This window comes from Lithobates pipiens, unplaced genomic scaffold, assembly GCF_037356315.1.
Source record: "Lithobates pipiens isolate NorthernLeopardFrog02 unplaced genomic scaffold, aLitPip1_a1.2 Scaffold_16, whole genome shotgun sequence".
Taxonomy (NCBI): domain Eukaryota; kingdom Metazoa; phylum Chordata; class Amphibia; order Anura; family Ranidae; genus Lithobates; species Lithobates pipiens.
The window spans coordinates 339,200,810-339,228,183 of NW_027507748.1; the positions used below are offsets into that span (position 1 = coordinate 339,200,810).

Below are 27,374 nucleotides of genomic sequence, written 5' to 3' on the forward strand. Positions count from 1 at the left end.
CCGTGACACGGTCTCCTTCCATCTCAAGAAATCCATCACAGCCGACAATGGTCGCTATATTATTCTTCAGGGTGATATTAATTCTAAACCGTACACCATTGTATCTTTATATGCTCCAAACACCCGACAGATTAGGTTTTTGAATAGACTACTCCGTAAAATACAACCTATCCAATACGGTAGTCTCATTCTTTGTGGCGATTTTAACCTCATTGTCGACCCACAACTTGACACTTCTAATGCTAAACGCAACAACAACACCTGCCTAAATACGGTCCTGCACTCTGAAAAACTGTACGACGTCTGGCGATGCACACATAGCAACGAGAAAGACTTTACCTTCTTCTCCCATGTACATGGGTCTTATTCCAGAATAGACTTTTTTTGTCAGATCAATGGACCTTACAAAATGTTTCATCCTCTGAGATACATGATATTACGTGGTCTGACCATTCTGCCATATCACTTTCTATTCATGAGAAGGGTGTCTCTCCCTCTTCACCCATCTGGCGCTGCAGTGTTAGATTACTACAGGACCCCGATACCAAAGAACTGATTTCTCAAAACCTTAAAACATATTTCCAACAAAATTAACATTCAGTAGAGAGTCCCTTCACAATCTGGAATGCCCACAAAGCGTTTATTAGAGGCATCCTTATCCAGCTAGGAGCTAGAGCTAAAAAAAAGTATACTGCAACCATAGACTCCATTACTTCCGATATCCACAATTTAGAAACCCTCAACAAAGCATCTCCCTCTCACCAGCGGACTACCCAAATAACCTCTCTTATAGAAAAATTGAGAGATCACTTGGCCCAAAACTATGATTTCTACCTTAGACGCTTGAAGTTACGTACCTATGCCTGTGCGAATAGAGCAGGTAAATATCTTGCAAATAGGATTAGAGCAATATGCACCAAAACTAGGATTTCCCACCTGATACACCCTACATCCCTTCATAAAGTAATCAATCCTCAAGAAATCGCAAACCAATTTGCACAATATTATAGTGAGCTTTACAACCTTAACACCGACCCCCACACTCCTCAACCCACTGTTCCCAAAATACAGCATTTTCTCAAAGATTTAGATCTCCCTAAACTCTCCGAATCACAGCTTGAATTGCTGAATTCACCGTTCACAAACCATGAAATAACATCAGTCATTACTTCACTCCCTCATGGGAAATCCCCAGGTCCTGATGGACTAAATAATGAATATTTTAAAACCTTTTCCACTATTCTTTCCACATATCTCCAAAAGATGTTCACACAGGCAGCACACTCAGCATCCTTTCCAAATGAAATGTTAAAAGCATACGTGACCACTATACCCAAACCTGGTAAAGATCCCACTACCCCTAGTAATTTTAGACCTATTTCTCTCCTGAACACAGATATAAAGATCTACGCCAAACTTATCGCCCTTAGACTATCAGAGTTTATGCCTTCTTTAATTAAAAGCGACCAGATGGGCTTCATCAGGGGGAGACAAACTTCTGATGCTACAAGACGTATTATTGACATTGTTCATTATGCTAATTTAACTAAAACTCCTTCTCTGCTGCTCTCCATAGACGCAGAGAAGGCATTTGATAGGGTGGAGTGGTGTTACATGAAGGAAGTTCTACAAAAATTTGGCTTTCAAGGTTTTATCTCTAACGCAATGTTGGCTTTATATTCCAATCCATCCGCCCAAGTCTTAACAGCTGGAATGCTTTCTACACCTTTCCCTATTTCTAATGGCACTCGTCAGGGGTGTCCATTATCTCCAACCATTTTTAACCTTATGATAGAGCCTCTGGCGGAGGCGGAGGATCTCGTAACCACGTTATTAACCTGTTTGCCGATGACGTTGTACTGATGCTGACAAACCCGACCAGATCTCTCCCCTTAGTCCATGAAACTTTAAAAAACTTTGGTGAAATTTCGTACTATAAAGTTAATTTCGCCAAATCATTGATTCTAGATTTAGGAATTGACAAACGTATCAAACTCCAACTTCAAACCACTCTTGCATATGTATGGAAAGAAGATGGCATACCCTACTTAGGTATAAAAATTACTAATTCCACGAAAACTCTAGTCTCCGTCAATATTAAGTCATTGCTTCTAAAGATAGATGAAACGCTCAAATGTATAGCCAAGACCGAATTATCCTGGATGGGCAGATTGGCAGCATGTAAGATGTTAGTTCTCCCTCTCATATTGTATATGTTCAGATCCATACCTATACCTATCCCAACCCATTTCCTTAAGACCTTGTCTACTACTCTGTGGAAATTCATATGGAATGGTAAAAAAGCTCGCTGCTCTCCTAGCAACCTGATTCCGCATAACCGAGTAGGTGGAGTAGGACTGATTGATGTTTCTGATTATTTGTGGGCATCTAGACTGGACCAACTCCAACACTGGTTCAAAACTATAGATTCACCACCTTGGGTTGAGCTGGAAAGGCATATAGCCCCAATACCAGATCTAGTGGCATTACTCGCGAGTGATGTCTGGAAACCCTGGGCTCTCCATTCCATGGCTCCCACCCTTATAGCCTCCCTACAAGCATGGAGGTTCTTCATACATCATACCCATAACTCTCAAAATGCTGTGGAATACAAATTTCCGCTTAGCGTGCTCGAGCATAAAATCCCTATGCTGTCCCTAAAACAGTTCCCCAACCACGGTATACATACCATCCAAGACCTATTGTCTAATGGTACAGCTCTTTCCAGCACACAGATTATGGCTCAATACAATCTCCCCAACAAGTACCAGTTTACATGTATCCAAGTGGCACATTTTCTAAAACGTAACCCTCCCCCTATTATAACAATGCCATCCAGTGCGTGGAACTTCTTAACTCGAGAACGCCCCACCAGGAAAGGCATTTCGCTTTTTTACTCCCTTCTACATGCTAAACAATCTTTTGTGAAAACAAAACCGATTGCTAAATGGGAGACGGATTTAGGGAAATCATTTACAGATGATCAATGGACAACCACATTTCGAGAAATCCAAAAAGCCTCCCGTTCTATTAATCATTGGGCAATGACTATTAGAATAATTAACAGGTGGCAATACACACCGTGTAGACTGGCAACATTTTCTCCATCTGCCCAAAATACATGTTGGAGAAATTGTGGACAGCTAGGACATCTACTGCACATGTTTTGGGAGTGTCCCAACTTGGTTAGTTACTGGAATCAAGTTTTCCAACTTATAACATCGCTCACGGGTATTGTCACTCGCCCCAATCCATCCCTAGGAATTTTACATATGGGTATTGAACAATTTCCGCATGATATGCGGATTGTTATTTCCAACATCCTTCTTTCTGCTAGATCCATGATATTACAACATTGGAAAACTGCCATGACGGTAAACATCTCTGACCTGATTAGAAGAGTGAACCAACACCACACTATAGAGCGTGCTCTTGCCATAAATACATTGAAGTGCGATCTATTTGATAAGCAATGGAAAATTTGCACCAACAAATATAAGAATTCTGTGAACTAGATCTTAACCCTGATAAGATATATCCTGTGTAGTAACCAGTATTTGCATTATTGTTTCTGTAACCACCTACTTATCCGTTTCTTTTTCACCCTTTCTTTCCCTCTCCCCTCTTCCCTCCCTCTATTACATTGACTGTTAATTACAATTGTAAAAGTCAACATATCCTGTACCACTTGCCTTTGTATATCCTTTATAAATTAATAAAAATTTATTGAAATAAAAAATTAATGAATCATAAAAAAAATCTACTCCATTGACAGTGCCAAATCTACTGTACCTTTGCAGTCTGACTTTCAAATAAGCTAAGCTGCTTTTTTAAAAAAAAAATTATCCTAAATTCTTAGAGTTTAAATTGAATTGTCCTGTTCTGTCAGCCACAGATAAGCAGTGGATAGTGTACAGACTTACGTGACAAGCTGTACAGAATGTTGCATTTATAAATTTCTGATTCTGTATTTTGAAAATATAAACTTGTTATATATATATATATATATATATATATATATATATGCATATATATATATATATATATATATATGCATATATATATATATATATATATATATATATATATATATATATATATATATTGCTAGAAGATCACCACTCCTAGGGATAAGGCTTTGCCTGCTAGTGGAGCATAGGGACCTAATAGTTGGCTTTTCTGCCTTGAAGCATTGGGGGTTGTTGGTTCAAAACTCAACTGGGACACTACTTGTATGGAATTTCCCTGTGCCCCAAAAACGTGCTGGTAGGTAGATTGGCTTTCCTATGTGAGATATGCACCTACGGACCTTAGATTGTGGGCTGGTACTGATGTGAATGTACAAGCACTGCATAACGGTCTATAAAAAATACCTGTAATGAATCAACAACAAAGGGTCAATTCTATGTTCTTACAACAGCATTCGGATTTAACATAAAACTCCCCAAACACTTCGGTGTTTAAAATGACCCTGTCATTTAAAAAAAAAACATGTAAAAAGATATAAAGATGCAAACAAGAAATCCAATACTTACCCATTCCAGGAATTGTTAATCTACTGTGTCTCTTTACTAAACTCAGTGGTTCCATCCATCAACTCCTTCATCACTGCTGAACTTTGTAGTAATGTGGAGGTTGGTGGGAGGAATCACTGAGCTCAAGGGGGGCATCAGAGATTGACACTCCCAGAAGTGACAGTTTCTGCAGACTTTGGGGGTGATTTGCAGTGTTTGGTATCATGGGATGGGTAAGTATTTTGTTTTTAAGTGTAGGTTTTTGCAGAGACTTTGGGGTTGGATTTCTCTTCAGTAGTGTGGTGTTGGTTGAGCAGTCAGGGAGATGGGTAAGCATTTACCATTTTATTTAAAATGCATATTTTGATTGCACTTTCTGTTTAGCAACATAGTTGTTTTAATTGTAGCTAGTAACAGCTAGTTTAGAGAGGATCAGATTTTGCAAAAATGTACAATTTTTTTTAACAAACACAGTTATTAGTTGCCTAATGTTTATAAAATTTGAATAGCACTAAAATATGCACATTTTGGAGTACCCACAAATGCTATTACAATTTCCTTGGGTGAGCTGGGACCTCTGAATCAACACTGATATGCACATTTTAACACTTCCCTGTAGTGCTGAGTACTCGCCCAATAATCCACTATATGATATAAACAGTGAAAGAAGGTGAACTAACCTTCACAAGTTCAGGAAATTAGCATTTTAGATTTCCCTAACTGCTGGTTATAAACAAGCTAGGCTTCAGCAGACTTTTGGTACTTTGCAACAGTGATTCGGATATGTTCATATCAGATGCGGTGGGACTGTGTTGGGTGGCCATACTTTTTTCAGCACAGTGCAGCATGAGGCAATCCACTGCCTTGAACCATGTGGCGGCCAGTTGAACTTTATGAGATGTCTGTGTGACATTTCAATAACATTTATTTTAAAGAAAAAGTAAACGGTGTGATGTGCCAAGACTGGCGGATCAGCACTGTGCTGACCTGGCTGGACTGTACTGAACACCAGTTGTAATGCAGCAGCTGGTGTGAATGTACTTCTAAGTTTGCAACAAGACAGCATTCCTGGATCTGTATGCAGCACTCCAAGACTGGAGTACTTTAAAGTAGAACTGCATTTTCATTACAATAATACATCTGTAAATACATAATGTCAAGTGACGATACAGGTCTACTTCAAGAGTTTAAAAATGCTGCTTGAAGCATGGTAAATGTTTTGTAAATACTTGTTAATTTTGTTGTATTTCAGACAAAGGGTATACAAACTATAATTAACCACTTTCCGACCTGCGCACGCCGATATACGTCGACAGAATGGCACGAACAGGCAAATGGGCGTACCTGTACGTCCCTTTAAATTTGCCACCATGCCATCACACGCGCACCGATGGCAGCATGCACCGGCATGGACCTCCGTGAGTCAGATTGTGGGTCCCGTGGACTCGATCACCGTGGGGATACCCGTGATTGTCTCACTGGGAGGAAGAACGGGGAGATGCTAATGTGAACAAGCATATCCCTGTTCTGCCTAGTGACAGTGTCACTGATCTCTGCTCCCTGTCATCGGGAGCAGAGATCAGTGACATGCCACACACAGCCACGCCCCCCACAGTTAGAAACACTCCCCAGGACACACTTAACCCCTACACTGCCACCTAGTGGTTAACCCCTTCACTGCCAGTGTGATTTACACAGGAATCAGTGCATTTGTATAGCACTGATTGCTGTATAAATGACAATCATGTCAAAAATGTCCGATGTGTTCGCCATAATTTCGCAGTCATGATAAAAATTGCTGATCGCCGCTATTACTAGTCAAAAAAAGATTATTAATAAAAATGCCATAAAACTATGCCCTATTTTGTAAACGCTATAACTTTTGCTCAAACCAATCAACGCTTATTGCGTTTTTTTTTTACCAAAAATATGTAGAATATATATCGGCCTAAACTGAGGAAAAAAATAGTTTTTTTATATATTTTTGGGTAATATTTATTATAGCAAATTTTAAAAAATAATGGGTTTTCTTCTTTCAAAATTGTCACTCTTTTTTTGTTTATAGCGCAAAAAATAAAAACCACAGGGGTGACCAAATACCCACGAAAGAAAGCTCTATTTGTAGGGAAAAAAAGAACATCAATTTTGTTTGGGAGCCACGTCACACGACCACGCAATTGTCAGTAAAAGCAACGCAGTGCAGAATCGCAAAAAGTGCTCTGGTCTTTGGCCAGCAAAATAGTCTGGGGCTTAAGTGGTTAAACAATGCTTGTGTATATAAAGCCTTAGTTTAACCTGTGTATCACTTATTTAAGTGAAGCATAAACCTACTTTAGGAGAGTTATCCTTAAATTTGGAATTCGCTAACTGTGCATTTATGCTATCCAAATATTTAGGTTTAAAATAACATCCAAACAATTGTTCTACATAAATGAAAGACATACTGACATATGCCCCTTCGTTGCCATCATACATATTTGTGCACATTTAAATTTAAAAAACACAGAAAGCAAATATTAAAGTGCATGTACAGATTTAAAAGTAAAAAACAATCAGTTTATCAGTCTAGAAATAACTTCTGCAGGCTACAGCTGCCACATTTTTTGGGAAAGAACATTTGTTTCCCTATATTTGTCATGTCTCTGTTTTATTAACATTGGTTTCAAGATAATTTTTTTGCCAGTCTGGTAGGATATTAGATTTCTTCCTTGTGAACAGATGAATCAGAATATGCTTCTGTAGACAGCCCTTATTATTCAGTTATAGCAAGCTGAGTAATAAGGATTCAGAATGCTTTAGAACATAGATGTGACATCAGAAGATCAACTCGTGGTTACAGATGTGACATTGTCTTTCAAAAGTTCTGAAATTGTTTAGATACCAGACCCTAAAAAACAATATTCAAATTCCTAAATGAAAGTAGCATTTCCCTGCTTATGTACTTTTCATGTAGTTAGATCAGTCAATTTCAAAATAATATTTTGGTTGTGAATGGATTTTGATAGGAGGGGACAGGGATATTTGTAGAGCCATATCCTAGCTCATTTCCTGGTCAACCTCTCCCATGCAAAGCCTAAATCTTACTTGTTCAGTACTCCATATCATTAAATACACCCCAAGGTCTATTCACATAAGATTCAAACAACCTTCACTCAGGAGTCATACCCCAGGATTTTTGCAATTGAATCCAATTGCAATTGAATCTAATCAGATTCAATCTTGGGTGTGAAAAATGTATAAATAAACCACTGAGCGTTTTTCTAACAAAAACATTGTTTTTAGTTTTGAGCAGAGAATGGATAGAAACCCAGTCAAGTATTTTTTGCTCTTGCGAACCTGTTTGGGAGATTTCCCTGAACTTCTTGTCCTGGTGACAACAACGAAAGTTAGGAAACAGGAACACCACAGCAAGGAACAAAAAAAGTGGGGAACCTCTATCGGCTCATTTATTGTTGTCTGCGTCCATACTGGAGAGTTCTTCTTACTTCCTGTTACAGTGTCGAAATCTATTTAGTATTTAATAGTTTTATTGATTTTCAAAGGATCTCAATGTAAACAAACATTGTCAAACTTATACAAAATTCCAATCCACATACTTAAACCATATCCCCCCTTTCCTCCCCAAGAAAGAAAAAAAAGAGGAGAGTCATATATACATACACATACTCGTGTATATATATATATATATATATATATATATATATATATATATATATACTTCGCACCCCCTCTCCATTCTAGGTTCCCACCTTTTCCCTTCTTAATCTTCTCCAAATAGCCACTTCTCTACATCTCAAGATATTGATATTCCCATATATTCTCATTCTCCTGTATAAATATTACTTCCCCGTTTTCTTAAAATCCTGCCATTTCCCCCAGGTATCATTATGTCTCTCTATTAAATCTTACTCTGTATGTATTGTCTTTTCAATAGCGCATATCTGATTGATTTTCTTTATCCATTCCTTCTCACTTGTTTTTTTTTGTGTTCGCCAGTATCTGGGAATCAGGCCTTTAGCTGCATTTAACTGATGTGGTACCAGAGATATCCTATATTGGGTTTATTGGTCTTATAAAATAAGCATCCCCAGGGTTCCGCCTTCATACGCTCCCCTGTTATTTCCTGGAAAACCTCAATGCTCTCCCTCCAAAAGACCTGTAGCTTGGTACATTCCCACCATAGGTGCATGAAGGTCCTCGGCGAACCTCATCCCCTCCAACATAGAGGGGATACTCCCACCCCAAAGCTGCGTGCCCTCTGCGGGGTCTCATACCATCTAGTTAAGAGTTTAAAGCTCCTCTCTATAATATTAGTGTCCTTTGAAGAAAAACAGGCTAATTTTAGTAGTCTTCTCTGGTGCTCATTTAATATCCCTAGCGGTAATCCTGAGTGTAGCTCGAGGTTAATTTTCAGTACCAAAAGCGGTAACCCTGAGCCACACTCGGGATTACAACACAGTATTCAGGTACAGGTACTTATCTTGTCCCTAGGATCCTGGGATGTCTTCCCACTGTATCCTCCATCCGGATCCACCGCCTGATGTATCACTGTTCCCTGTGAGCGTGGTGATGCAAGGGGGCGGAGCCAGGCGGCAAATTAAAAAAAGTACAAAAAAAAAAAAACATACACAATATGTTGTAATCTGTAGATTACATTACTGTATCAAATCATTTCACCTCTTGTGAAGTCCAGTGCCCTGCCTGAACTTTTACCATTCTTTCTACCTGGAAACTTGAGAACGTCCATGGCATGCAAAAAGCCTCCCTCTACATCAAAAGTGGTTTTAGAGCTAGAAAACAGAGATAATGAATTAGAATCACTTGCAGAATTGAGTGATAGTGATTGGTGGGGAAATTCTTCATCAGACACTGAAAATGACGACAGCGACGATTCTGTGACTGAGCTCAGTGATGTGCAAACTTGGTGCTCTATTGGCTGTGGTACAGATCACGCAGCACTGAGCTCAGTCACAGAATCATCACTGTCATCACTTTCAGTGTTTGAGGACAAATTTCCCCACAAATCAGTATAAATTCTGCAAAAGTTATTCTAATTCCCCAGCGCTGTTTTCTAGTTGGTCTAAAACTGCTTTTGACATAGAGGGATGCTTTCCATTGTCCTGATTGTGACGTCGGACTTTGTGCAGTCCCATGTCTCAAAATTTTTCATACCCTCGAAGTTTACTAAATCAATATGCATTCTGCAAAAGTTATTCTAATTCACTATCGCTGTTTTCTAGTTGGTCTAAAACTGCTTTTGACATAGAGGGATGCTTTCCATTGTCCTGATTGTGACGTCGGACTTTGTGCAGTCCCATGTCTCAAAATGTTTCATACCCTCGAAGTTTACTAAACCAATATGCAGTGTCTGGTATTACAGTGACTAGTAATATTGTACCTTTGTTTGGACAAATTTCAGTGTTTTTGATTTGAATTACAGGCCTACGATATAAAACAAAACATTCCATGAAAAACAATGTACCATTTTCAAAAATCACACATAGTCATACCGCCAGGGAGGTTAAGCTTACTCCTAGTTCCTGCTCCCATTTCTCAAGATGGGGCAAGAACTCAGCTTCTGTTTCTTTCACTAGTACCTTATATATTTTTGAAATGCTGTGCTGGACACTAGATGGGGAGCTAAACTGTTTTTTTTATTGACCTAATTCTATGTTTTCCGCGTAGTGGCTGTGGTAACATTTGTGTGAAGTGTTGTATGTGTTGCATGTCTCAATTTATCTAGTAGCATACTACCCTATTTTTGCTTTAATTTGAAAAATGAACAAATCCTATCTCCTATTATCACATCTTGTAACTGTATTATTACCTTTTTTTGCCCATCTGACAAAATATATATAATCCTCTTTCCCAGGTGTCTATTTTGTATATAATTATATAATGTTTTATAATTTGTGTCTATTTATGAAATCAAAGGTGAATTATGTTCCCAATCGTAATGCCTACACAGACTATTCCATATTCTAAGAACATTCCCTATCAGTGGATTTGGGCTATTTTCTAAATCTCGGTATAACCGTGGAATCCAAACCATTTTTCTTAAATCTGCTTTACTTTGTATAAACTCTATCTCCACCCAACATTTATTTTTATTATTGTGAACCCAATCTACTAATTGTAAAAATAGTGACTGCCTGATAATATTTTTTAAGATCTGGCAATGCCAACCCACCTGCTTTCTTCTCCTTAGCCAGCACATCATACAATCCTAGGGCATCTATGTGCACATATATACTTCAATATAAGAGTTCTAAGTTTCTGAAAATATTTCCACAGAACAGTGATTGGAAGCAGTTGAAATTTATAAAGCACTTTGGGCATAATACTCATTTTAAATGTATTTATTTTACCCAACCAGGAGATGGGCCTATGTTTGAAGGAACTTAAGTTTTCTTTAATTGTGTTTTAGTAAGGGAATATAATTAGCCTTATAGAATGACTTCAGTAATGTTGTTAATTTAATTCTGAGGAAACCTATTTAGAGTACAAGAAGCACTCGATCTCTTCTTATTGATATTCAGAAATGCAAATGACGTGTTTGATTAATTAAACTGGCTATCTTTGGTGAGGCTGCTCACATGTAACAAAGTGCCCCCGACTAGATGTTCTGAATGAAGTAGAAAAATGTAAATGAAGCAGTGAGAGAACCACAAAATTAATCCAAATTAAATTTTATTAAATTCTCATTAGGATGAGACAAGACAGTCAACACATTTTGGGGTGTAGACCTTTCCTCCTCATCAGGGCTTGTATATGCTGTGGACCTACTAGGTTATTATAAGGCCCCTTTCACACTGGGGCGGTTTTTAGGCACTACAGCGCTAAAAATAGCGAGTGTATAGCACCTGAAAAAAACGGGCCCTTTCACTCCAGTGTGAATGCCGGAGGGCTTTCACACTGGAGCGGTGCGCTAGCCGCATCCTGCTAGCCACATCTTTGGATCGGTGAAAGGAGCGTTGTATTCACCGCTCCTACCCATTGAAATCAATGGGACAGCGTGGCTATACCGCCAGCAAAGCGCCGCTTTGCGGGCAGTTTTAACCCTTTTTCGGCCATTAGCGGGGGTTAAAACCACACCACTAAAATGACGCCCGCACCGTCCCAGTGTGAAAGGGGCCTTAGTGATTGCACATGTGAAAACAGAGAGCAAAAGTAGCAAGTTGTGCATTAATGGACTGTGGTCTCTATGATTAATGATGTGGCACTCTCATTGCTTCTCTAAAGATGTTGAAACCAATAAAGTAAGTGAAAACAAATCTCCCCAATGGAACAAAAAATGTAGGTGGGTTTAAATGTTTGCCATTCTACCATAAATCAAAACAGAAAAAAAAATTTGAATAGCGATACCCATTTAAGCCTAGGTTCACATACAGTATGTGTGTGTGTGTGTGTTTGCACATGGACATTGCAGGTAAAACAGCCAAGTCATTTAAATGGGCTGCTCCTGTAAGAAGTATGAGGAAAGAAGTCCTTGACCCATTTTTTCTGCAGCACCATGCAGTTTCACATATGCAAAAAAGGGGGTCTGGTGCCGATGTGTGGGAGTGTATTAAAAAATTAAGAATTAATGGCACCCCTTTGCATCTGCTAAAGAGCAGCACATTTCTAAGCAGGTTGGGAACGGGTGCAATTATGCATCCTTTGCCAACCCATACATATGTGAACCTAGCCTTAGGTAATGAGGGTTGATAATGCGGTAAAAAGCGAATAACGGGGGAATGTCAGACAGAGAGATTTTAATTGTTTATTCTGAGTTAAAACTAAAATTTCAGATACAGAGAAACAAATTCTTTCCTGGCTCTTTACAAACAATGTAAAAGGGAATAATGTAATATGCTCACAATCATTAACACAAATAATACTTTTGCTCTATGGGGATACCTCTAAATTTCTTTTGTTAATTGTTACTCATTGATGATGATCATAATGAGCATTATGCAATCTTCTGTCCCATGCTATTTGTATTTATCAATTGTTGCAACAGGTTATAATTACAATTAATGTAAAAAATGCATCACCAACTAATCCTCCTAAATTATTTATTATGTCTCTTATTCTTTTAATGAAAAAAAGAAATAGATGTAATGACTGTTGGTGCTTACTTGTATGGGGTGATCATTATGTTCTTGAAATGTTTTGCTTTTTAAATGGTTCACTCCTGTCGACTATATGAAAGCTGTAATAGCTGTTGTCAAGGTATTACGCCCACAAAAGTAGGTTGTCATATTTTTACAGAAGAAAATAGCTGTAATTCCTTCTGACAAGGTAGTTTTTTTTTTCCCCATAATGCATACATTATTGAAAGCATTGCATTTTAAAAGTTTCTAGGTGATCAAGGTATGGAAATAAGATGGACAAAATAAAAATTGATATATCTTCTAAATGCAAAAAAAGGGTTAAGGATAAAGTCGTACAGTACCTGCATTACTGGTTGAGATGTTAATTTCGGCAAACTGCTTAGTATACATGCTAAAGTCAGAAACTCCATTTACAGACTCCACCCGAATAGTGTAGTTCATGTGGGGCAGCAAATTTACCAGTGTAACTGTCCGTTCAACTAATCCAATCTGCTGTGGAACATAACCAATGCTGCTGCCACAGGGTTCACATTGTTGAAAGGCAATGGAGCAACGGTCACAGAAAATATTGTACATGAGGTCCCCTCGGCCTCCTGTATCCAGCGGTGGATTCCATTCTAAAACTAAGGTAGTCTGCTTCATGCTATAAATTAGATCTCTTGGGGCCGAAGGTGTACCTGGAATAGAAAAACAAACAAGGTTTACAGAAACCAGTCATACATGTAAAATAATATAAAATAAAAAAATCAAATGTGCAAAACCTCTATTTCATAAATTGAGATCCAAATTTGATAAAAAAGAATACAATTAATTATATATAAACAAATGAATTGCCATATACTGAAATCAGATAATAAATAAATTACAAGACCCCACAATAGATGTTATGAATGTCCACATAGTGAAAACATGACATTAAGCACAAAGATTCTTGAAAGTTGTGCCAAGAAAGATCCAGAGCCATCACCAATGGCTGCAAAATTCAACCCTTCCAAACATATATGACTCCCTAATTAAAGAGAAGTCATACAGGCATATTAAGTGGTGCTAGCATCTATTGTGTTTATTTCCTCTCCTCCACAAAATTGCCATAAGTATTTGTAAGTGCAATATTCTATTTAATAAAAAGGCACCATATGATGTTACACTAAATAAGGCATTTGCCCTTATTGTTTCTCTGAGTGTATGCTGTTGGTGACCATGGGAGTTGATCCAGGTCATACTAGGTGCCAGGAGAATTTGTGGAGGTGCAGAGAGAGATTGTCAGGAAATGTCTGGTGCATAGATATGCGCATGAGCACACATGCTCACACAAATTTGTGAACGTGCATGCTCACAGGCACAATCCTTGTTGGCGCCAGACAGTCTATTTAAAGGGAGCTCATTCCCATATCCTTTGCTGACTGATCTTCAGCTGTGCCCTGTTACTGACCTGGCATGTTCTTGACCTGATCCTGGATTTTGATTCTGTCTTTTTGTTTTTACCCTTGACCGGCTTGGTTCCTGACTTCGGCTCTTCTCATGACTTGGTACCTCGCTGCCCGCCTGTTGACGACCCCGGGTATTCCTGAGACCCTGCTTCTGGCTCCCAGTACTACTCGAGTGCTTGCCTGGCTGTCTGCTGAACCAGCTCTGTATTCTGGTATATGTTCTAGCCTCCAGACTTTTGACAAGCTGCCTATCAAAAACCATGAGTGTAAACAAAGTGCCCCTTTAGTCTGGAATCGTCCTCCGAACACTACTGCTGTTCCTGCTCCTCTGGTTCCACAGTCTTCTTGGAGATGCATTGCCTGCTACAGCTCCTGCAATCAACACACACAGGCACTCATGTCCTGTCTGTCCCTCGACACCCTCTGTTTCATTCTCAGTGGGGCCAGGGCAGGCGATATAAGAGAGGCATACCTTGTTAATTCAGTCTACTCTTATCAGGTACATGACAGGGATCAAATAGATGCCGGTACTATTAAATATACATTTATGACTTCTCTTTAATTAAGGGGTCATATATGTTTTGCAAGCCTGAATTTAGCAACAATTGGTGACGGCTCTGAATAATTCTTGGCACAGCATTCAAGAATCTTGTCGACCGCCTAACTGTAAATATACATCATGATTTTGACATTAATTATTGGGATTATGGAGCAGCTAGCTGCCATAACGCCAGCATTTTTTTTTTGGGTTAGGTGGCCGGCTATCCCATAACAGTGATCCCAGCAGTGGATTTGCCACAGGATCCCTTTTATAGGTTGTGAGAGAGGTTCCCCCCCCCAGCTTGGAAATTATCTGGTGCAGCTGATCGCTGAGCAGAGAGTCAAATGTGGGCAAGATGGCCTCCACTTGGCTCTATGCCCTCGGAAACCAGAACAAACTTTGATATCACTTCCAATTATCGGGCATAAACTAGGGATTTTTCTCCTTAAAATCAAAATGTAAAAAAAAAAAAGATTTTGCTTTTAAAGGTAAATGAAAGCTCTGGGGTCTTTTTGACCCCAGATCTCTCAATAAAGAGGTCCTGTCATTCTCATTTCTATTACAAGGGATGCATACTTTAAAGCGCTCCATCCCTCTATGCATGTGCTAGTAGAGAATGCATATGTAAGTCACACCCGCATATGTAAACAGGGCTCAAATCCCACATGTGAGGTTTCGTCACAATTATTATAGTCAGAGAAATAATTCTAGTTCAAGACCTTGTCTGTAACTCTAAACAGGTAACCTTTTAAAAAAAAAAATGCTAGGTATCGATTTACTCAGCATAACATTATCTTTCACATAATACAAAAAATTGAGCTAACTTTACTGTTTTTTTTATTATTATTATTACATTAACCCTGTCATGCCTAAGCCTATTTTTGACATTTGATGCTTACAAGATAAAATCCTTATTTTTTGTTAGAAAATTACTTAGAACCCCTAAACATTTTTTTTTTTTTAGCAGAGACCCTAAAGAATAAAATTGTTGCAAATTATTTTATGTTACAGGGTATTTGTGCAGTTGTGTGATTAAGAAAAAAGAAAGCAGTGAAGTTGGCCCAATTTTTTTGTATAAATGTGAATGATGATGTTACACCTGAGTAAATAGATACCTAACATGTCATGCTTTGAAATTAAGCACATTCGTGGAATGACGACAAACTATGGCACTTAAAAATCTCCATAGGTTACCTCACATGGATGATTTGAACACCGTTTACATTTGTAAGCGTCTTACGTATGCTTTTCCTTTGGGGGGCGCTTTAAAAAAAACACTCTTTTTTTAACATTGTTCCTTTAAAAAATAAAAATAAATTGAAACACTTTTATAGTGGTAAATATCCCTTGTGACAGTAATAGGTGATGACAGGTACTCTTTATGGAGAGATCAGGGGTAAGGCAGCGAAAGGAAGGACATCCTCTCCCGCTCCTTTAGGATAACAGCCAAGCGGCTTTTAGCCCCAACGGTTATCACTTAAAAGCCAACCACTGGCTCTGAAAAATGGTGCAGGCATCACCTCAGTATAATCCCTTCAAGACGAGAATGCATATTTGCGTATGGTCAGCGTAAAGGGGTTAAACTGTATTTTTCCCCAAAAAATTGTGCTTGAAAGACTGCTGCGCAAATACAGTGTGACCTAAAAATATTGCAATGACCTCCATTTTATTTTATTTTATTTATTTATAAGCGCATTTTCGTTATAATTAAACAAGTATTGAAGATTTTACACTATGGGAAGCTTCTCTTCTTTCTCTTTAAGAATCTACAACACAGGGAGCGTTTGTCCCTGATTTGCAAGGCATCTGGTGTAGGCGAGGGGTTGTGATTGGCTTGATACCATAACGCTCCTTACGCTCTACCATCTGGTAAGTGCATCTTTTTGTCGGTGGCTGGGCACAGTAGCGATAAGAAAGTGTGGAATCACTGTGGTGTGATCGGTTTTTCCTTCAACACAGAGATCCTCTTGCCATAGACTTTTATTTATTTATTTAATGAGTCAGGGACTCGATAATGAATATATTGCTGGTTGCTATTTAGTTTTTTTTTTGGCGCAGCTCTTTCTCTTTTTATTTCCATTTTTATTGTGCGTGTATCCCACAGTGGAGCAGCAGCCTTATAATCCTTTATACATTCACTGTAAAAAAAAAAAATTCAATACTATCATTCAATTTGTCATTTATATTGAATTTTTATTTATTTTTTCATCATGAAGTATTATTTTTAGGTCTCAGCGCGGTTCTACCCCTTATAATCTGTGTAATTTGTTTATTTGTTATATTCAATGCAGAATGGATTAATAAAGTCAAGGCAGATCTCTACTTATAAAATGATAGTTGCCTGGTTGTCATGTAGGTCATTGACCCAGATGAATATCAGACAAATCAGAATATTAGATCTGCATACTTGTTCTGAGTCAATGATTACTTTTAATACTTGTTAATTCATTGACCCAGATCAATGACACTGAAGTCAGATTACCTGTTCTAAATTTACTCAAAATCAATTAATTAAAAAATAAGGAAGCTACTGGATTGCCATGAAAGCTTGGCTACTTGCATTTTTTGGGAAGGAGGTGGGCAAGAGAAACATACATATTGCCTTTGATACAAGTTTCCTTTAATCAAAAATTCAGGTCAATATTTTGTGTAGCTGAATGGGTTTATTGAATATACACTTTATGTAATGAAATGTACTAACGATTACTCACGTGTACACAAAGTGGAAGGGGAGTCCAGGGGAGATCTGTAGAAGTTCTTCTGACAGGTACATAGTGTAGATGCTTCTTGATTGGTGTAGCTGTATTGAGGACAAGGAACACAGGTCTGCAGTCGGCTGGACATCTTGTAAAAACCAGGAGGACAAGCTGTTGTAATGAATAGATAAGTAAGTATACACAAATGTAAACCAAATGTAAACCAAATACTGAACACATAATTAATGTATTTGTTAACTAGTAATTGTATTGGCAAATAATAGAACAACATTTATCCTTTTTGTCAATTAAAATACATTGAAAATGCCCTGCCCCTCTGACCTTCAAGGTAGTTGTCAATAACCTCAATGACCACTTCCAGCTGGAATACATGTTTGTAAAAGTATACCTAACAACCTCTAAAATCTACACCCAATGGGCCCCTTGGATTAGTAACCACAGAATCTAAACTCTAACAACGTAACTTCCTATCACCCCTTAATATGGGGCCTACCTACCCATCCAGCAAGACTCATGGTGGCTTTCTAGCTCACTGCTGACCGCATACTTCTTCCTACCCTTTCTCTCCCTTTTCTGAGACTGCATATAAAAGCTCATGTATCACAAATAGGTCCTACATCCAGTTACTATGTAATGCACAGCCTCAAATAGTAAAAACAAAAATAACCTTCTCTTAGTGAGTCAGATCCTCCTTTTACTTGTGTCTCAAAGCTCCCCCTCCCAGACAGTGCAGCTCACAGTCGGAGGGTTTCAACATCAGAGCTCCGGATTCAGGGGCAGTGCAACAGAATTTCCATGAAGTAGGTTTTACTTTCTACAGGTATTTGTAAAATATTTTGGAGGACTTAAGATGCACTTAAAAATAAGTGCTCCATCAAATATTTTTGAATGGGTCGCCGTGGTTCTACTTTAAAGGAGAAGTGCGCCAAAGCTTGCTTGGCTGTACTTATCCTGTAGATCACAAGAGTACAGTTCATTCTGTAGATCTGTGACCCATTTTCAGCAGACAGCAGACTGAATATCGCGACCATATGGTCATGATCCGCCCACATATCCGGACCGGAACCCGGCGGGAGCCAGACGCTCCCTCCCCCTTCACAGCGCAGCCTTCCAGTGTGTGTGTGTGTGTATGTGGAGGGGGGAGGGGGGAGAGCAGACAGTGGTGCCTGACAATCACCAGCTCTCTTCTCAGGGAGCTCTGAGAACTAAGCAATCACTTGTGTTTGATCACTCAGTTCTCTGTCTTAGAGGTAGTGAGGGACAGATGCTGCAAACCACTTAGGTAAGTATTATTTAACCAGTTGCCGACCGGCGCACGACGATGTACGTCGATAGCATGGCACGGGCAGGCATATTGGCGTACATGTACGTCCCTTGCCTCCCGCGGGTCGGGGGCCCGATCGGGCCCCCGCCCGGTGCCTGCGGCGGTCGGTATTCGTGCGGGAGCGATCCCGGACGAGGGGACGGCCATTCGTTCATGGCCACCCCCTCGCGATCGCTCCCGACGAATAGGAATCCCCCGTGACATCACTTCCTCTCCTGTAATGTAAACACAGGAGAGGAAGTGATGTATTCTCTCCTCCGTGTCGGTATTTTTCGTTCCGACACGGAGGAGAGCGGATCGGTGAGTTGCACCAACACTCTACACACACAGTAGAACATGCCAGGCACACTCACACCCCCCCTTTACCCCCCGATCACCCCCCCAATTACCCCTGCCCCCCAGTCACAGTGACACCAATGTCATTTTTTTTTTTTTTTTTTTTTTTTGCATTGGTGTCATTTGTGACTGTAATAACTGTTAGGGCAGTTAGAGTTAGCCCCCTTTAGTTCTAATGTACCCCCCTAACCCCCCCAATAAAGGTTTAACCCCGTGATCACCCCCCGTCGCCAGTGTCACTAAGGCTGGGTTCACATTGCAGCGGTTTATGAGAACGAATGTGATTCGCACCGCACTGCAGTGCAAATCACATCCGATCTCTGTGCGATTCGAGTTCAGCCATTCGCCGCACCCGCCGCACCCGCCACACCCGCCGCACCCACCGCAAATTCGCACGGGACCCTTTTTTTGGCCCGCAGCAGAATCGGATCGCATGGGTGTTCACACCATGCGATCCGAGTTTGCAGATCGCACTGCGATATGCGAACTGATCTGGGGGTGTCAGTAACATTTCACTGACACTCCCAGCAGTTCGCATAGGGCAGTGTGAACTGCCGCCGGGAGGCATGCGATGCGGGAACCCGCCGCGGATTTGCGGCGTTTCCGCATCGCTCCAGTGTGAACCCAGCCTAATAAGCGATCATTTTTCTGATCGCCGTATTAGTGTCACAGGTGACGCTAGTTAGGCAGGTAGGTATTTAGGTTCGCCGCAGCTTTTTATAGCGCCAGGGACCCCCATATACTACCGCATAAAGCCCCCTGATTGCCCCCTAGTTAACCCTTTCACCAGTGATCACCATATAACTGTTACAGGTGACGCTGGTTGGTTAGTTATTTTTTATAGTTTCAGGGCACCCGCCATTTATTACCTAATAAAGGTTTAACCCCCTGATCACCCGGCGGGTGTCATTTGTGACTAATAACTGTTAGGGCAGTTAGGGTTAGCCCCCTTTAGTTCTAAGGTACCCCCCTAACCCCCCCAATAAAGGTTTAACCCCGTGATCACCCCCCGTCGCCAGTGTCACTAAGGCTGGGTTCACATTGCAGCGGTTTATGAGAACGGATGTGATTCGCACCGCACTGCAGTGCAAATCACATCCGATCTCTGTGCGATCCGAGTTCAGCCATTCGCCGCACCCGCCGCACCCGCCACACCCGCCGCACCCGCCGCAAATTCGCACGGGACCCTTTTTTTGGCCCGCAGCAGAATCGGATCGCATGGGTGTTCACACCATGCGATCCGAGTTTGCAGATCGCACTGCGATATGCGAACTGATCTGGGGGTGTCAGTAACATTTCACTGACACTCCCAGCAGTTCGCATAGGGCAGTGTGAACTGCCGCCGGGAGGCATGCGATGCGGGAACCCGCCGCGCATTCGTGGCGTTCCCGCATCGCTCCAGTGTGAACCCAGCCTAATAAGCGATCGTTTTTCTGATCGCTGTATTAGTGTCACAGGTGACGCTAGTTAGGCAGGTAGGTATTTAGGTTCGCCGCAGCTTTTTATAGCGCCAGGGACCCCCATATACTACCGCATAAAGCCCCCTGATTGCCCCCTAGTTAACCCTTTCACCAGTGATCACCATATAACTGTTACAGGTGACGCTGGTTGGTTAGTTATTTTTTTATAGTTTCAGGGCACCCGCCATTTATTACCTAGTCTCACTAGTGTACCCCTAAATTTAGGGGTGTCTACTTTCCAAAATGGGGTCATTTGGGGGGGGTTTGTGCCATCTTGGCATTTTATGGCCTTCAAAACTGTAACGCCCTTAGAAAGCCTGAAGGCGGTGCTTGGTTTTCGGGGCCCCGTACGCGGCTAGGCTCCCAAAAAGTCCCACATATGTGGTATCCCCGTACTCAGGAGAAGCAGCAGAATTTATTTTGGGGTGTCATTTCACATATGCCCATGGCATGCGTGAGCAATATATCATTTAGTGACAACTTTGTGAAAAAAAAAAAAAAGTTTGTAATTTTCCCGCAACTTGTGGCAAAATATAAAATATTCCATGGACTCAACATGCCTCTCAGCAAATAGCTTGGGGTGTCTACTTTCTAAAATGGGGTCATTTGTGGGGGTTTTGTGCCATCTTGGCATTTTATGGCCTTCAAAACTGTAATAGGTAGTGAGAAGTGAACTCAAAAATTTACGCCCTTAGAAAGCCTGAAGGCGGTGCTTGGTTTTCGGGGCCCCGTACGCGGCTAGGCTCCCAAAAAGTCCCACATATGTGGTATCCCCGTACTCAGGAGAAGCAGCAGAATTTATTTTGGGGTGTCATTTCACATATGCCCATGGCATGTGTGAGCAATATATCATTTAGTGACAACTTTGTGAAAAAAAAAAAAAAAAAAAAAAGTTTGTAATTTTCCCGCAACTTGTGGCAAAATATAAAATATTCCATGAACTCAACATGCCTCTCAGCAAATAGCTTGGGGTGTCTACTTTCTAAAATGGGGTCATTTGTGGGGGTTTTGTGCCATCTTGGCATTTTATGGCCTTCAAAACTGTAATAGGTAGTGAGAAGTGAACTCAAAAATGTACGCCCTTAGAAAGCCTGAAGGTGGTGCTTGGTTTTCGGGGCCCCGTACGCGGCTAGGCTCCCAAAAAGTCCCACATATGTGGTATCCCCGTACTCAGGAGAAGCAGCAGAATTTATTTTGGGGTGTTATTTCACATACGCCCATAGCATGTGTGAGCAATATATCATTTAGTGACAACTTTGTGTAAAAAAAAAAAAAAATTTTTTTTTTTGTCATTATTCAATCGCTTGAGGCAAAAAAATAAAATATTCAATGGGCTCAACATGCCTCTTATCAATTTCCTTAGGGGGTCTACTTTCCAAAATGGGGTCATTTGGGGGGGTTTTGTACTGCCCTGCCATTTTAGCACCTCAAGAAATGAGATAGGCAGTCGTAAACTAAAAGCTGCGTAAATTGCAGAAAACGTACCTTAGTTTGTAGATGTGACAACTTTTGTGCAAACCAATAAATATACAATTATTGACTTTTTTTTTACCAAAGACATGTGGCTGAATACATTTTGGCCTAAATGTATGACTAAAATTGAGTTTATTGGATTTTTCTAATAACAAAAAGTAGAAAATATCATTTTTTTTCAAAATTTGCGGTCTTTTTACGTTTATATCGCAAAAAATAAAAATCGCAGAGGCAATCAAATACCATCAAAAGAAAGCTCTATTTGTGGGAAGAAAAGGACGCAAATTTTGTTTGGGTACAACATTGCATGACCGCGCAATTACCAGTTAAAGCAGCGCAGTGCCAAAGTGTAAAAAGACCTCTGGTCATTTACCAGCAAAATGGTCCGGTCTGAAAGTGGTTAAAAATAAAAATAAAAAATACTTCTCTTTTAATTTAATTTATTGTGATATTTTTTTTCAGGTACTTATATAGTGCCGTCAATTTATGCATATATATTGTACGTTCACATCAGTCCCTGCCCTCACGGAGCTTGCCATCTAAGGCCCCTATTTCAGATTCATACATACACATACTAGGACCAATTAACCTACCAGTATGTTTTTGGAGTGTGGGGGGGGGGGGGGGGGGACCTAGTACCTGAAAAAAACAATGAAAAAAACAACATGGTAGTGCCATGGTTGGAATTTGATCCAAGGGCGCTAGTGCTGCTAGGGGGAAGTGCTAACCACTTAGTCACTGTAATATGCCTACTGCAATCATTGCATTGTTCCAAATTACTTATACAAAGCCTATGGAGCCTGAAATCCATATCAAATTAGGAACAGTCCAAAAACCATTCCATTTCTGTTCTGTTAAAAGAGCAATTTCCTTTTCATATTCACACCAACCTCAATGTTATATCAGTAGCCACCACAAAGAATGGTTTCATTAACAACAGATAGATTGGAGGGTAGCATAAGCTGTAAATACAGACAAGATTTATTGTCACTGTCTACATCACTTTCATCAAAAAAAGTCTGCTAATTTATGCAGCTATCACAAAAGACCAAAAAGGCTTGGATAAAGTGTTTATTTTAAGCACCAAAAGCACATTTGTTTGGTGGGAGCAAAAATAATGGTTATGCTTACAGTAGAGAAAGTGAAAACAAATCATGAATTAGAGAGAGGTGCAACAGGTGCTCAACCACTATCAATATTTCTCAAGTTAAAAGCAATTTTCATTGTACTGCTGTAAACTATTCCTTGCATTCCTGAGCTTCTGCAAAAGTCTACATCATTGCAGTAATAGCCATATATATTTAAATCATATATCCACAGGGAACATACTTGTCAGCTAGGAAGAAATTCTATAGTCTATTTGTCAGAAGGGTATTTACACAAAGGACACATCTGCTTTCATCTACTACAAAGAAAATAAATGAAAGATGATTACTCTAACGTAGGGGATCCATGAAGCCAGCACAATCTTAAAGTGACACTAAACTCTGGTGTAAAAAAAATCATATTAAATAAATATTCTTAACTAAAAAAAATGCTTCTCCAAAAGCTTCATATTCCTTTTTTTTTGCCAATGTGATCTGACTTCCTGTTACATCCGTTCTCCATGGTCCAACTGTATGTACGAACAAAGCTGCCCCTTTATTTCTCACCCTCCAAATAGACTACAGCAGGGGTGCCCAACCAGTGGCCCAGGGGCCACATGTGGCCTGCGGAGCCCTCTGATGTGGCCCGTGACCTCCTTCTGTGGGATGGCAGATTGGCAACTCCAGACCATGGGTTGCAGACCCGCCATCCCAGAGCATCTGTGCTGTTAATGAAGCTGGCAAAGCAAGCAGCTGTGTAGTAGAGCTGTATAAGCGGATGCTTCCTGTATAGCGCCGTCTCTTGCCACAGGCAGAGTGATACCAAATGCACTTTGCCAGGGACAGCAGCAGCAGGCAATAACTGAATGGAAGACTGTTAATAAAGGTTGATTTATTACTAAAATTGCAGTTTATATATGGGCATATCTGCGCAGTGGTTACTGGGCTGCTTTCAAACTGATCCGCAAGTGCAGTGCACCTTCAGGTTACCTGCACTGAGGCATAGACTTCGGTTGAGTTTGGTGGGCTTTCAGAAAGTGCACCACACCTGCAGGATATAACAGTCTATGGCAAAGTGTAGCTAACCCACAGGAAAGACACAGGTGCACTGCGCTGCATTAGTGTCAGGGCTGGCTTAGCCCTTCCTTCTCTGGGCTGGCTGATCAGCTGTCGGCTAATTGCCAGCTCTCATCTCTCTCCACAGTTACCAGCTGTTCCTGATCATGCTCGTCTGACCTACCTACTTAAAGCTGTCCAGCTCACTTCACCTCTGCCTTTGCCTTGGTCACATCACAAGAAACCATCTCATGCGGTTCTGTTTAAAGACTGGCTTGCTGACATCCCTTCTGGCTCCTTATCCTGCTTGCTGTTGCTCTACTTGGATCCTTGACTTCTGGCATGGCTGATTACCCGATCTGGTTATTGAATTCTGGCCTGGCTGACTCCTCAATCCGGTTACTGGACTCCGTTGACTACGTTTTTCTATTTATCTTTTTATTTTTATTTAATAAACAAGTGTGATTTAATTGTACTTCTGTCTTGGTCTGATTCATGGTTTCTGACAATTAGTGTGAAAGGCCCTTTTCATACAATCGGTCCAACTTAATCGAACCCTCCATTCACCTTTATGAAACGGCAGATGTAAACAGATTTGTGTCCTTTTACATCCGCTTACCTCCAATCTGATTCGCAAAAAAAAAAAAAACATGAGGGGATCAATCCCCTTCTGTCAGGGTGGATTGGAGGACCCATAGAGTAGAGTGGGCTGTGTCCGTGTCCACGCTGCATGGACCTGTCATCCACCTGCTCTGCTCATTGTGGCCTGCGTCCGGTTACCAAGTCACTTAAGTGGCCCTCTCTCTTTGAAATGTTGGAAACCCCTAGACTACAGGATTTGTAGTGTGCATAAAACTGCATATAACAACAACTAGCATGCACTGCTCTTTCCAAACAAATGGTAGTGGGGAGAGGAGGATCAGGGGCACAGAGCGGATATTATAAGGAGGCATAGAGACACAGCAAGAAATTATGTGATGAAAAACGGTTTACAGAGCCATTAAGTAGTAAATGCATATATATTATTTTTGTAGAATAAGGATATAATTTAGTGTCAGTAAACTAAACTGCAATGAATAAAATTTGTACATAAACAAAGGTTCTAGGCTTGTAGTGTTCTAAGTTTAAGCTGTGTTTAAAGTGGTTGTAAACCCAGATAAAAAAAATAATAAAAAATAACCTGCAAGACAAAGGCATAATGAGCTTGTATGCATGGCATATTAGCTCATTATGAAATACTTACCTTAGAACGATGATGTTGCAGCGGTCCCAGCACACTGATGTGACCAGTGACATGTCGTCCTGGAGTTACTTCCGGGTTCGTGGGCTCCGGCTCTGTGATTGGACAGAGCCACAATGACGTCGATCCGGTAATGGCGCAGCTGCTGAAGAAACGGCACGAGCGAGGGATGACATCGGCACATGCAGTTTACTATGCAAGTTTAGGAGAAATTCACGGTACCTACAGGTAAGCCCTATTATAGGCGTACCTGTAGGTTAAAGTGGTGTAACAGGGTGTACAACCACGTTAAAGGTGAGATTAATTGAGTTAATTTTTTAAATTGAGCATTAACCCCTACATAGATCTTTACTTTATAGTAGAATTGCTTTTTTGTATGATCCTCAGTTTTCAGTTTGCTATTATTAAGGCAACTCAAAAGCATTTCCATTCCTATTTAACTCCATAAACTGAATGTCATATCACAATTCTGAATATCTCAGGATTGATTTTATGGTGCAGTTTCACAATTCTGCTCACGTGTATTAATATAATTGTACTTTGATATTGCAGTAATGCTGTATGTAATTACAAAACATAAAGCGCCTGTGTAGAAGGGTTTTTCCTTGCTTGAAATGGATTTTCTATTTCTATACAAGTATATGAAAATACAAAACTTGTTTGAAGCAGGTTAAATGCGGATCAGAAGAAAGTCATATGCACCTGTCACTGAATTCTGAATGATCTCATAAGCAGGGTTGCCAACCACCAGTAAATTTACTGACAGTTTGTAAAAAAATCACAGATTTTTACAAACTGCCAGCAAACATCAGGGGCTGATAATTTCATGCTGTGTTAACTTTTTAAGTGCAAATCAAGCAAATTACTTTGTTATAGGTATTGTCTGTGTTTCCATATCATGGTTATATTGTTTAAATATTCACTATGTTAGTTTTCAATAGTTCTGTAATTTCTCAGGTTGCCAGTAAAAAATGTGCTCCGCCAGTAAATTTTCTATGTTTTGTCAGTAAAAAATGCTGCAGGAGGTTGGCAACCCTGCTCATAAGCAACTCAAACTATCACATGAATACCATTAATATAAACCTAAAAGGAATCTTTGTGACACATACTGGACTAACTAAACATTGTGCAGTGCTGTATTTTGGTTTACTTACTGCATAACTACAGATCATGGAGCTCCATAGCACAATTCTGATAGTGACCCCACCCATGACCACTCTCTGTTGAACCTAGCAGTGCCAACTGTGACAAAACTTCAATACTTTCATTAATCTTAACATAAAGTAGGTTAAACTCAAGACGTGCTTCAGGAGAGCTATCAGCATAGTTAGTACACTAGTGGCTAGTGCTGAGGATGATTTTTTTAAGGAAGAGCAGCAGTGTTGGGAATTATATTTTAAAGTAGTTGCAAACCCTGGTTAAAAAAAAAAAAAAACCCCGCAAGACAAAGGCATAATGAGCTAGTATGCATAGCATACTAGCTCATTATGAATTACTTAACCGAGAACAAAGCCACCGCAGCCATCCTTGTCTCCCCCTCCAGCTGCCAACATCTCTCCCAAGGGTTACTTCTGGGTATCGCGGCTTCTGCGCTGTGATTGGTCAGAGCCACGATGATGTCACTTCCGTGCATGTGTGTGGGAGCCGCCGGTAATGGCACACAGATTGAAGCAATGGCACAGTTTGCTCCAGTACGCATGTGCCCATGTCTTCGGCACATGCAGGGGACAGGAGATATCTCCTAATTTGTGCAGGTATAGGATATATCCTGGGTAGCTACAGGTAAGCCCTATTATAGGCTTAACTGTAGAATAAACTTGTTGTTATTGGTTTACAACCACTTTAACCTTATTTTTCCAGCTAACAATTGTGTTCCCAATATCAGGTTGCCACATCATTCCTTTAACCCTGAACACATAATAATCACATAGTGATTACACAGGTTCTGTGGCTGATTAAGGTGTTAATTAAACTCACTTGCCTTATCTGCATTAAATTTGCCTCAGAACCTGTGTAATTCATAGGTTTTCAGGTTTAAAGGGGTGAGGTGGCACACAATAGTCTATTTCAGCATATCAGATCTTAGGCTTTAGTGCAAAGGT

At 40.3% G+C, this 27,374-nt stretch overlaps 1 protein-coding gene across 1 annotated transcript in view; it reads right to left on the reverse strand.

Annotated features, from left to right (window-relative positions):
- Nucleotides 1-27,374, reverse strand: part of EPHA10 (EPH receptor A10) — a 943,825-nt gene that overhangs the window by 507,316 nt on the left and 409,135 nt on the right. The window contains exons 4-5 of the mRNA XM_077481808.1: nucleotides 17,293-17,448; nucleotides 12,952-13,287 (exon numbers count right to left, since the gene is read on the reverse strand). Coding sequence (XP_077337934.1) covers nucleotides 12,952-13,287; nucleotides 17,293-17,448 — 492 coding nt within the window. The remainder of the gene's footprint in view (nucleotides 1-12,951; nucleotides 13,288-17,292; nucleotides 17,449-27,374) is intronic.